Here is a 10,744-nt window from a genome sequence, read left to right on the forward strand (position 1 = left end):
GCCCCATCCAACCTGGCCTTGAACACTGCCAGGGATGGGGCAGCCACAGCTTCTCTGGGCACCCTGTGCCAGGACCTCACCTCCCTGACAGGGAAGAACTGCCGAAGAGCTCATCTCAGTCTCCCCTCTGTCAGGTTAAAGCCATTCCCCCTTGCCCTGTCCCTACAGGCCCTTGTAAAAAGCCCCTCTCCAGGTTTCTTGTCAGCCACTTTATGCACTGGAAACTGCTCTAAGATTTTTTGCTACTTAGGGCATCACAGTAAAGCTTTATTTGCCAGACCCAAAGAAGTAATTTTAACCAGAGTGGAAGACAGCTAAAGGTCAGTAAAGTGACTGTTACTGGGCCTTGCACTGCAGGCATGCACTGCAGTGCCTTGGTGCATCCTCACAGCCCATGTACCAGTGTGCAGAGATGCTGGGGGCAGAAGCACTTCACCCACCACCAAGTGCAGATGATACCCAGGGGCTGCTCAGGAGTCAGCACAAGCCCCAGGCAGTAGCTGCAGCTGTACTGTCACCAGAGGACGGGGCTGACACTGAGCTCACTTGAATGAAGACAACATTGCTTCTACAGTGCACAGGAGTATAGTTTGAGGTGGTTTAAGGTCAAGCAGAAGCAACCAAGAGCCATGAGACAAGACACTGGAGAAATCATTTATTGGCACAGTTGTTCCAATCACATACACCACAGCTCTGTCTCACTGGTGAGTAAGCAGAGGCAAGGGGCTATTTTACAGTGCAAGGGAGAGCCTGCTTCATGTGTTCCAGACATGTAGCCTCAGCAGTATACTTTGTGCTTTAAAATGAAAGGAAACTCTCTTTCACTATATTAGTGTCAGCAAATCACGATTCTTCCTATACAGCTATTACACCTCCCCCAGTAATAAAAGTAAGGATTTTTTTCTTCTTCCTTAATGCCTGTGGCTCAAAAAGGAAAGAAAAAAAGCTTCACTATGTGCAAGTTAGCAAGAATCCTCCAAGCATCTGCATGAGCTCCCTGCAGCAGACCTGGGGAACATCCCTCATCCCTGCTCAACATTCATCACAGGCCATCCCAAAGCACCACGTCAGTGTTGGATGCAGCACTGTACACATCAAGCTGCAAGGAAGTGGTTTATTCCTTCCATCGTGCTCCTAGATGCTTGCAGGACATTAGGTCAAAGGCTCATGGAGCTCCAGCCAGGCCCTTCCTTAGGACCAATAACCCCAGACTACAGCAGAAAAAGCAGACAAAACAGCTGAGGAACAAGTGGTTTAAAAAGCAGCCGAGTGGATGGAGCAAGCAATGCACAAAGGACTTATTGCAGGCAGGAAGGGGCCTTAACGCAGCTCCGGACAGAGCCAGCCCCATATCAAGTTCATCAGTACATCATCATTAATAGCTCTAAGTTTAACCAGTTCAAGGCACACGCTAACCCTGCTTATTTTGGGCACCAACAGTCAGAACAACTCAGGCAGGGGGGTACAAATCACCTCTGGCCACGGCTTCCCAGCAGGGTCCATTTCCACCACCCCACCAAGTCCCTAGCCCCAGCACAAAGCTACTGCTTCCTACCTTCCCAGCTACAGATATAGCTGGAAGGGGTCCAGGCTAAGCAAATATCATGGCACAAGAGGCCAGCAAGTCCTTCAGCAGTCCTTTGAGCAGGGAATGTCCCATACCTGCAACCCAGCAGGAGCAGAGGGGTGGTGGAGAGCAGTTCCACCTCCAGCTCCACCATACAGTTAAAAAAAAAAGATAAAAAGCTTTAATAAAGTAACCTCAACTATAGTCTCTTAGAAGGGGGGGCTCTGCACCCAACCCACTATCAGTTAAAAGCATCGGGGACCCAGGGTTGTTTGATCAAGTTACATCCTCTTCCAGTACTGCTCCGTCCTGGGGACACCGGCCACAATCTCAGATTCGATGCCACAGTGGTCCTCTCCTCGCAGGATCTTGAAGAAGCCTGAAAGCAACCAACAGCACAAGTCAACATCCCCACTGGACCACAAAGAACAGGGAAGGGGTTCCCCCTGGCAGCATCCGGGGTGCCTCACCGTTGTCGCCCCAGTCGGTGTTCCAGGAGTTAGCAGCCAGCCAGTAAGGAGTGCCGTTATCCACACCCCAGCCCAGGAGCCGGATGGCGTGGCCTCCAACCTGCTCACCAGACACGTGCTGGTAGACCCCTGCAAGGCAACACACCAACACGCTCATGGGCACTGTGCTGCTGCACCTCAGAGCGCCCACAGTCTGTGAGATGTTGGATAGCAAACCCCACAGACCGGCCGAGAAAAGTGGGATTGGTTAAACCATGGCATCACAGAATGGTTTGGGTTGGAAGGGACCTTAGAGACCATCCACAGGCAGGCATGCATCCCATTAGATCGCATTGCTCCAAGTCCCATCCAACCTGGCCTTGAACACTGCCAGGGATGGGGCAGCCACAGCTTCTCTGGGCACCCTGTGCCAGGGCCTCAGCACCCTCATAGGGAAGAACTTCTGCCTAAGAGCTCATCTAAATCTCTCCTCTGCCAAGTTAAAGCAAACCTGGAGCTTAGTGTAGAGTCTGAAGGAAGGACTGATGCTCAGCATCAGCTCAGCACAGGACACCCAACGCCAAGGGGCAAGGGTCTGCCCCCTCGGCAAGGGGCCCAAAGGCAGTACATCCCAAGAAGTTCATAACAGGGAACTGGAGTCCACATCAAGAGAGCCACCTGTCAGGATCTTACCTAAAACCCTGTTGTTCCAAACCCTAGCTGCAATTCTGGGGGGTCCCCACTGGGGCTTCCTCCCTGAGCCAGTCCCAAGCACTTATTCCCCTTGCTGTAAACCAATGGATAAGGGAGATGGTATCTTGTACCCACATTCTTGTATGACCAGATACTCTAGTATAAGCTTGAGATTTCCTCTCAGAAGTGAGTAGAGGGATGGACCCTATGGATGTAGTAGGGAACAGGGCTCCCTACAGCCTCAGTGCTGATGCTCACCAGACTTGTACATCAGGAAGTCCTCATAGACAATAAAGGCTCCTTCCACTGGGCCATTCTTGTAGATCTCAGCCATTATTTCCTTCTCACTGCGAGGGACGCCATAGGAGGTGATGCCTAGGGAGGAAAAAAGTTCCACCATTAGTATGGCATTGTCAGGCTGCAGAGACTGCTCAGCATGCCCCTGCAAGAGCTCTTCTCCACTTAAAGGTTGAATTCAAACCCAATTGCTCCAGAGGCACTAACACAGGCAGGCAGGAAAAGTGGACTCCAACCATCCCTCTTCCAGACAGAATGATTTAACCCGAGTCCTATTCTTCACCTGAAGACCTGTTTCAGACAGCTTCAGTGGGAAGTTTTCTCCTTGTACGTCCCCATTTCCAAAACAACCCAAATTTCTCAAAGCCAAGACAAATCCCAAAGAAGCAACCAGATTATGTACAGGGTTACATAACCAGATTACATGTATAGGGTTTGCTACCAGCACGGAGTAAGAAGGAGGTGGCTTTGATACCAGAGTCCCACCATGCTCTTCAACCCAGGCATGTGCACCACAAGGACACAAACCAGTTCCCCTGTCTCAGTTGCACCTCAGCAAATACAAACTGTGCATCTGCCAGGTTTATGGTTGCTGCAGGACTGCCCATCACTGAGGGCACAGAGAATAACCACCATAAACCATCTTAGGAAGAGGTCCAACCCTGCCAGCCCCATTGGGAACAGCTCTGGAGCTGCTATGCATTGAGCAGTGCTGGAGGCCACCCCCTTTACCGTAGTGCTTGTCCTCCTTGTAGGAAGGTGAGTATCCAGGCTCGCAGTGCCGGCTGCACCTCGGGGTTTCTCCTCCCTCCCCAGTACAGGGTGGCCGGGAGCCATTGACGTGGTGTTCACAGGGTGGGATGGAGTAGGGACGGCAGCCTGTGGAGGAGAGATAGCAATGAATTGGCTGTTCCCGAGCACCCCTGTCCAAAAGCCATGCTGGAGAAGGCACCGGATAACCCATAAAAAGATAGGACCTTTCTGACCCAGAAATCCCACAGATATCAGTGGGGTGTGAGCAAGAGTAGGTCTGCCACTGCCAGATGGGCAACCCCTGCCTCAGCAATGGGTTTCCCTCTGGATCTGCTTCCCAGCACCTCCCCCTTGACAATGTGATGGAAAAGATGGAAACATGAACCAACTCATGGCTATAGAATCATAGAATCACAGACTGATTTGGGTTGGAAAGGACCTTAAGATACACTTCCAACCCTCTGCCATAAGCAGGAACATCTTTCACTAGAGCAGGTTGCTCCAAGCCCCGTCCAACCTGGCCTTGAACACTGCCAGGAATGGCAGCAGAAGCCTTGCAGGGTTGTTAAGCCTGGCTACTGTGCTCCTTTCCTGGATGTCCCTCCTGCCACTAGCTGCTGCTCATAAACCCTTGTCCCAGGGAGTGACCAGGAGCCATAGATGGGGATAGGAGCAGCCATCTGGGTAACAGAGGTTTAGCATCCACAACAACAGAGACCAGAAGAGAGGCACTGTGAAGGACATGAACCTGTAACGGAACACCAAGCAGAGGTGCTCCTCTTTGCTGTCACAAGGGTATCTGCCAGGACTTACCCACATGGGAATCGTAGAGACCTCCAGACACCAGGCCCCTTTCTGTCCAGTACCTCCATGCACCAGCAGGATAACCACCATTGCACCTGGAGAAAGAGCAGTACTTCCAGCTCCAGCCTGCTCAGAGCCATTCCCTTTGGGGTAAATTGAGCCACTGATTTTGAGGTGGTAAATTGAGGTGGCTGAAGGGAAGCTTTCAGCACATTGACTTCCTGCCTTCCCCAGGGTTTCCAGGCTTCAACACACCAAAGTGTTAGGGCAAGGAGCAGCTAAGAGCACCCATGACTCCAAACCCCAAAGCAGTGGTGCTGCCTTAGCAGGTCCCTGGGTCAGCCATTGCTGCCAGGAGCAAGCAGAGGCTACACAGTTTGGAGACCCAACTCCCCACCCTGCTCTCTACAACTGCAAAAGGCTTGTGCCTGAACACCAAGGCTTGGGGCTATTATAAGATCCTTCATTTGGATTAGGCAGCTGCCAACTCTGTATAGGAAAGCACTGTTATGTGCTTGCCTTCCCACCACCAGCCATCATTATCTACTGCTGCTGGGGGTAGGATATGCCCCAGAGGGACTTTCAGTCCATGCAGTCACCTTTATGTTCTGACCTAACTCCAGTAACTACAGCATAAACTATTAGTGAGGCTGCCTGCTCATCGGGAGACCAGGAATCACAGGATCATTCAGGTTGGAAGGGACCTTAAAGTTCATTCAGTTCCAAGCCCCTGCCACAGGCAGGGACAGCTTCCACTAGACCAGGTTGCTCAAAGCCCCATCCAACCTGTCAGGAAGACAGGGCTGAAATGATCAGCATCTCCAGGTTGTGCCCCTGCTCCTACCACCCACCCTTTCAGTGCACGAGAACCAAGAGCAGCTCACCCCATGCCGCACTCGAAGCCGCAGCACGACAGCAAGTCCTCCGCCGAGACCTCCACGCTCACCTTGGCGTTCGTGTGAACACAGATCCTGTCTGAAATCGCTTCTACAGCACCAAAAGCCTGCGGGCAGCCCCCAGAAACCCAAGGGAAGACCATTAGAGCTGGACATGGGAGAGAAACCAGGCAGCCTTCCAGCAATGAGTGCAGCAAGCATAAGCCTAGCTAGCATAAGCCCATCGAGAAGCTCAGATACTGCAGGATGCCCCCAGCATCTCCCCATTTATGCAGTTTGGCAGCAAACCCAATGGCATCCTTTTTGTCCAGCAAACTCTGTACCAACGTGACGTCAAACTGCCCATGCACTTACCCAGCAAGAGCCACAAGACCCCTGGTCTCTTATCTCACTGATGGTAGGGCAGTTAGGCCACTGTGTCCGTGAGTCAAAGGTATCAGGCAGCTCCATGTCTGCAGCAAAATCCACCCTGGAAGTGAGAAGAGAGAAGCACTGTTACAGGAACACCAGTGGAACAGGACCAGTTGCACAGGACTCCCCAACCTCCTCTGAAGGTGACCTGGAGGACAAGGGCTCTTGTTTGCTTAGTGAAGCAGCACAGATACTTCTGAAGTCCTCAGACCAGGTCAGCAGCTCCTCCAGTGTTTTAAGTTTCAAGGAGTATGACTGGTCAAGTATCTAACAGAACAGAGGACAGATGTCCCCACCCCCTTCCACATGCTGCTCTGTGTAATTCCATGCATGATGCCCACCAAGCTGCACCCAGGAGACCCTCGCGCATCCCAGATGCACCAGGAGCATCCACGCAAGCTTTTACAGGGTACTCACCTTCCTCTCCCAACACTCACCTCTCAGGGAGCCTGGGCCCACCCAGGAAGGTGCCGCAGAGCTTCTTCACATAGCTCATGTCAGCCTTGTGGAAGTTGTGCCCTGCCTGGAAGAGACAGAGAAATGGGACACAACTCCTCACAGCCACCAGTGCTGGGACCAGCCTGGTGCTCAAGATCTCCCTCAGACCCCATCAGTGTCTGACACTTGCTGTACAACCCAGAAGCTAAGACCCAGGCTACATACAGACACAGAACACAGCCCCTTCCCTGATCAGTGCATCATGACCTGCAAGCTAAGGTCCAACCCTAGCATTTAGCTACTGCAACCTGGGTTTGGCCAGGTCACCAACACTTGCTGCTTGTTTCCAGCCTTCCTCCTCTTATCATTGCTCCTACTCTACAGATCCATCAGTGCTCTGTTCCACAGAGAAGATCCACAGTTACTGTCACCATGGGAATCCCTGACAGCATCAGCTCACTAGAGAAGTCAACTGGGACCAAGGCTGCTATGAAGCAACCACCATGGTGAGACTCCCAAAGCTCAGCTATGGAGTCCCACAAAGAGACTGCTGAGCAATGCATCCAAAAGTACTCACCAAGCCAGTACTCACCTTCCAGGTGGTGTTGAGCTTGTTTATGTGGTTGACCAAGTCGCTGGAGAGAGGAGGGTAGTGACGAATGCTGCGAGCATTGGTGAAGGCCACCAGGACACAGAGGATGGACACGGACGGCCACATCTTGGCTATAGGCTGGGACACTCCACCTGCAGCCAGATTTGGACATCATTGGAAACCTTCCCAAGGCAGACTCAGACCCAAGGCTTGGCAGGAGCACCATTGCAGCACCACGTGGAAGGATAAAACACGTGGCTGCATAAAGTCCCTCCCGATCCCGGTTTATCCCAAAGGTCAGGAGAGATGCAGGAGCAGAGTAGTAATCACCCCCCTCCTGCAGCTCATTAAGAAATCAGACAAGGCAACCCTGTTTGTTGACCACTGCAGGATTAGGACCAGCAGGAAAATATCTTTTGAAGCAGACCCAAGGGATTTGGAGGGTATTACAGGCTGTGTTCACTTCCACAAAAACGGAGAATAAGGACTAGAAGGAATAAGTGTTACCCCACACCCACAAACTGCAGCCTCAGGGATTTGCTAGCCCCTGCCCTTCCTTCCTTTGAGGATATCACTCCAAATCACACTTTTGGACTCTATGGCCTCATGTTGGTCAGCCCATTGCCCTGGGGACCTTGATGGGGGTTAGAGCCCAGGGGGGTGACCCCCTGCCCATGTCTGCAAGCACCAGAGCTGCCTGTGCTCCCCTCCCACTGGGGTTTTTCATAAGGGAGGCTGTGAAGCTGCTTCCCTTGGCACAAGGCACCAGGAAAGCCTCTGATTCGGGGAACAGAGATGCAGGGGAAATCCAGGAGCACAGCAGCAGTGAACACAACCTCCCACTCAGAACCACAGGCATCCCCCAGTACAAAGATGCTCCAGGGTTTGGTGATTTCTCTGCTCTCCTGCCTCCTTTAACCTAATCCACATTAAATTGCACAACTCCAATTTAACCCCCTATTAAGAGATACCAGTTATTTAGCTGAAGCAGGGTTTAAGCAGCAGCTTCTCCCTTACAGCCTCAACACCAGCAACCACCATTCATTCCACGTCCCCACACTGGACTTGGACACACACTCTGACCATGCGCTGCTGAATCCCTGCAAACACACCAGGGCACCCTGCTCCAGAACCTCCCAGCTCCCCTTCCACCAACCCCACATCCACCCCAATGAGCTCCAACCCAACACCTCTGACCCTCCGCAGCAGCCCGAGCAGCAGGGATATTTAAGCTTTAATTCCTACTCGTCTCAGTGAGCTCAACATGTGATCACCTTTGCAAGCCTGGGTTTAAGCCCTCCTAGGCAAACACACCGGAGCAGCCGGACATGCAGCTCTTGGCAGCAGCACTCCAGCCCCGCGGCCAGAGCCGGGGCAGGGATGGGGAGATGCACACGTATTTCCTATGCAGGCTGCCACCACCTACTCACAGCCAAGTTTAGCCTTCCCAGAGCAGAGAGCCCAGCAGGAGTGCCCTACTTTCTGCCAGCAACAAGCCCAGGCGGCTGCAGCTAACTGTATAAAGGGTCTTGCTTTCTCTCCCCCTCCCTCCTCCTTCCACCATTTGTTGGGTCTTATCCCCCTCTGTGCATCCAGCAGGATGCTCAGCCCAAATGCTAGCTGAGTTTCAGAGCACATGGGTTCTCCTGCCCCTCAATCTCACCTCTTGGAAGGGGTTTCTATTTCCTTGCTTAGAGGTTTCTCGCACACAAGGGTCTTGCTGGTGTCCTCACCGTGCTTATGCAGCAGGAAAGAGGTTATGGCCAGAGAAACAAATATACATTCATTCCTAAGGCTACTGTGGGGTTTGCCTTGTGCCCTTCAACATGGCCATGGGAAGCCCAGAGGTGAGCAGCCTCACCTGAAGCACCTTTTCTAATGGAAAATCCTTGGAAACAAAACGAAAACCCAGCACAAACCCAAACCCCAAACCTGCTGCACTTCCTGCAGTCAACTCTATACCACCTGTAGCACAGAAGGGAAGTGTTTTTGAGGCCAGAAGCCACCTAATACACTTGTGTTTTCAATAGGATGCTTGTAAGTTTCCTGGCATGCTCAAACCCGCCCCGCAAAGCCTCCCACATCAATACAGCTCCTGATGGGTGCACAAGGGATACCTCACATCCTCAGGTTACCGGGCCACACAGCCACACACTTGGAGCTCCAGACAATCCGAAACCAGACTGAAAGTGATACCAGGCAGTTTCCCCTTGGACAGCTATCGCCTTCCAGGCTCTGCTGCACTGCGCCCGCCCCACGGCATGGCCAGCAGCAGCACCGCGACACAGCCCAGTGCAACCTGAAGAGCTGGGAGCCACTCGGTTGTTTCAGCAAACAAGGCTCTTGCCAAACCTCCCACTGGCATGAAGCCTCCCTATGGGCCATGAGAGAGCTGAGCCTGGAGAAGGGAAGGCTTCTTAAGGGGAGACCTTAGAGCAGCTTCCAGTGCATAAAGGGGCTGACAAGAAAGCTGGAGAGGGGCTTTGGACAAGGACCTGTAGGGACAGGACAAGGGGGAATGGCTTTAACCTGACAGAGGGGAGATTGGGATGAGCTCTTAGGCAGAAGTTCTTCCCTGTGAGTGTGCTGAGGCCCTGGCACAGGGTGCCCAGAGAAGCTGTGGCTGCCCCATCCCTGGCAGTGTTCAAGGCCAGGTTGGATGGGGCTTGGAGCAACCTGATCTAATGGAAGGTGTCCCTGCTTGTGGCAGGGGTTGGAACTGGATGAGCTTTAAGGTCCTTCCAATGCAAACCACTCCATGAATCCATGAAGTCTCCTATGGCTGTGAGGCGTCAGAGGGAGCTGACACAGTTGGAATATCCCAAGGTCTGCGTGGAGAAGGAAGGGGAAATCCTCGATCTCGTGATTCCTCCTCCCCGCCCCCCCGCTTCAGAAGCGCCCTGTGTACAGCAGGGCTATAAATAGGGAGCACAGGCACGGGACCCGCAGGACGAGTTTCCTCCAGCGGCAATTCCCCAGCCCCGGCAGCAGCACAGCAAGAGCCGCTGCCCCCATCACCCACCCCCGGTACCAGCAGTGACAGTGACACACCTCCCGCGGCAGCGTTACTGCCTGCGCACCCACTTCCCCCACCGCCGCTATCTCCTGCACACACTCCTCCCTCCCCATAGAGCCCCGCACATGTTCCAGATACCAACACGCGAGCAGCACCAAAACCAGCCTTGCAAACAAGAAACCTGCGCACTGAACAGGCCAGGGGAGCTCCTCCAGCAACCTCTTCCCTTTGCAACCCCCAGCCTCTTGCAGGTGCCCTGCAGCATAAGGATAACCCTGTTCAAGCTGTCTCCACAGGTCACACTCCACCACACCTTGAAAAACAGAAGCAAAGCTTGGCTGTTGGATGTCTTAAGACACAGCAGCTTCGCCCCAAACTCTCCAGGTGGGAGGAGGATGTTTGAGGCTTGCCAACAGCCTCCCAGGCTCCTCCATCTCCTCTGGGGCTGCAGACCTTGGAGATGAGAACAAGCTCCCTGCTTTGGGACCCAAAATGCCTGGGATTTGGGACTCAAATTACCTTCAGTTTCTTGAAGGGTGAGCAGGAAATAACTGCAGGAAGCTCTGCCCACCAGCACACCACACCCTGATCAGGGCCCTTGCACTTCAGACACTGCTTAAAGAGGGGAGATTTGGGCCACCTGAGAGCAGCCCTTGAGACACCCCTGTGCGAGCCAGTGATGAGGAAGCACAGAGGCTGAAGGCTTTCCAGCATGAGCTGGTCGGGGTGGCTGCAGTGTGTGAGGGAGAAGAATGTGAGAAGCAAGATGCTGCAGCTGGTGCTGCATCACAGCCCTGCTGCGCTGCCTGCAACTGCAAATAGACAGGG

General features: G+C 53.1%; 1 protein-coding gene across 1 annotated transcript; it reads right to left on the reverse strand.

Annotated features, from left to right (window-relative positions):
- Positions 1-1,729: 1,729 nt before the first annotated feature.
- CTSB (cathepsin B) lies at positions 1,730-7,088 on the reverse strand. Its single transcript, XM_061372218.1, has 9 exons — positions 6,901-7,088; positions 6,308-6,393; positions 5,814-5,928; positions 5,448-5,566; positions 4,573-4,658; positions 3,739-3,885; positions 2,968-3,084; positions 2,038-2,166; positions 1,730-1,946 (listed from the first exon to the last, which is right to left on the reverse strand). Exons 1-9 carry the CDS (start codon positions 7,024-7,026, stop codon positions 1,849-1,851), a joined length of 1,023 nt encoding a protein of 340 aa, XP_061228202.1. The 5' UTR covers positions 7,027-7,088; the 3' UTR covers positions 1,730-1,848.
- Positions 7,089-10,744: the final 3,656 nt, after the last annotated feature.

This window comes from Neopsephotus bourkii, unplaced genomic scaffold, assembly GCF_033783945.1.
Source record: "Neopsephotus bourkii isolate Nb327-2 ecotype Australia unplaced genomic scaffold, CSIRO-AGI_Nbou_v1 NB_1600, whole genome shotgun sequence".
In the NCBI taxonomy this organism is placed as follows: Eukaryota; Metazoa; Chordata; class Aves; order Psittaciformes; family Psittacidae; genus Neopsephotus; species Neopsephotus bourkii.

Excerpts from the sequence above, each read along its gene's own strand:
- CTSB (XM_061372218.1), bottom strand. The coding sequence starts at position 7,026 with ATGTGGCCGTCCGTGTCCATCCTCTGTGTCCTGGTGGCCTTCACCAAT. Across the intron at positions 5,929-6,307 it reads GGGCCCAGGCTCCCTGAGAG|GGTGGATTTTGCTGCAGACA; the intron begins GTGAGTGTTGGG and ends TCTCACTTCCAG. Across the intron at positions 3,085-3,738 it reads CAAGGAGGACAAGCACTACG|GCATCACCTCCTATGGCGTC; the intron begins GTAAAGGGGGTG and ends TTTCCTCCCTAG.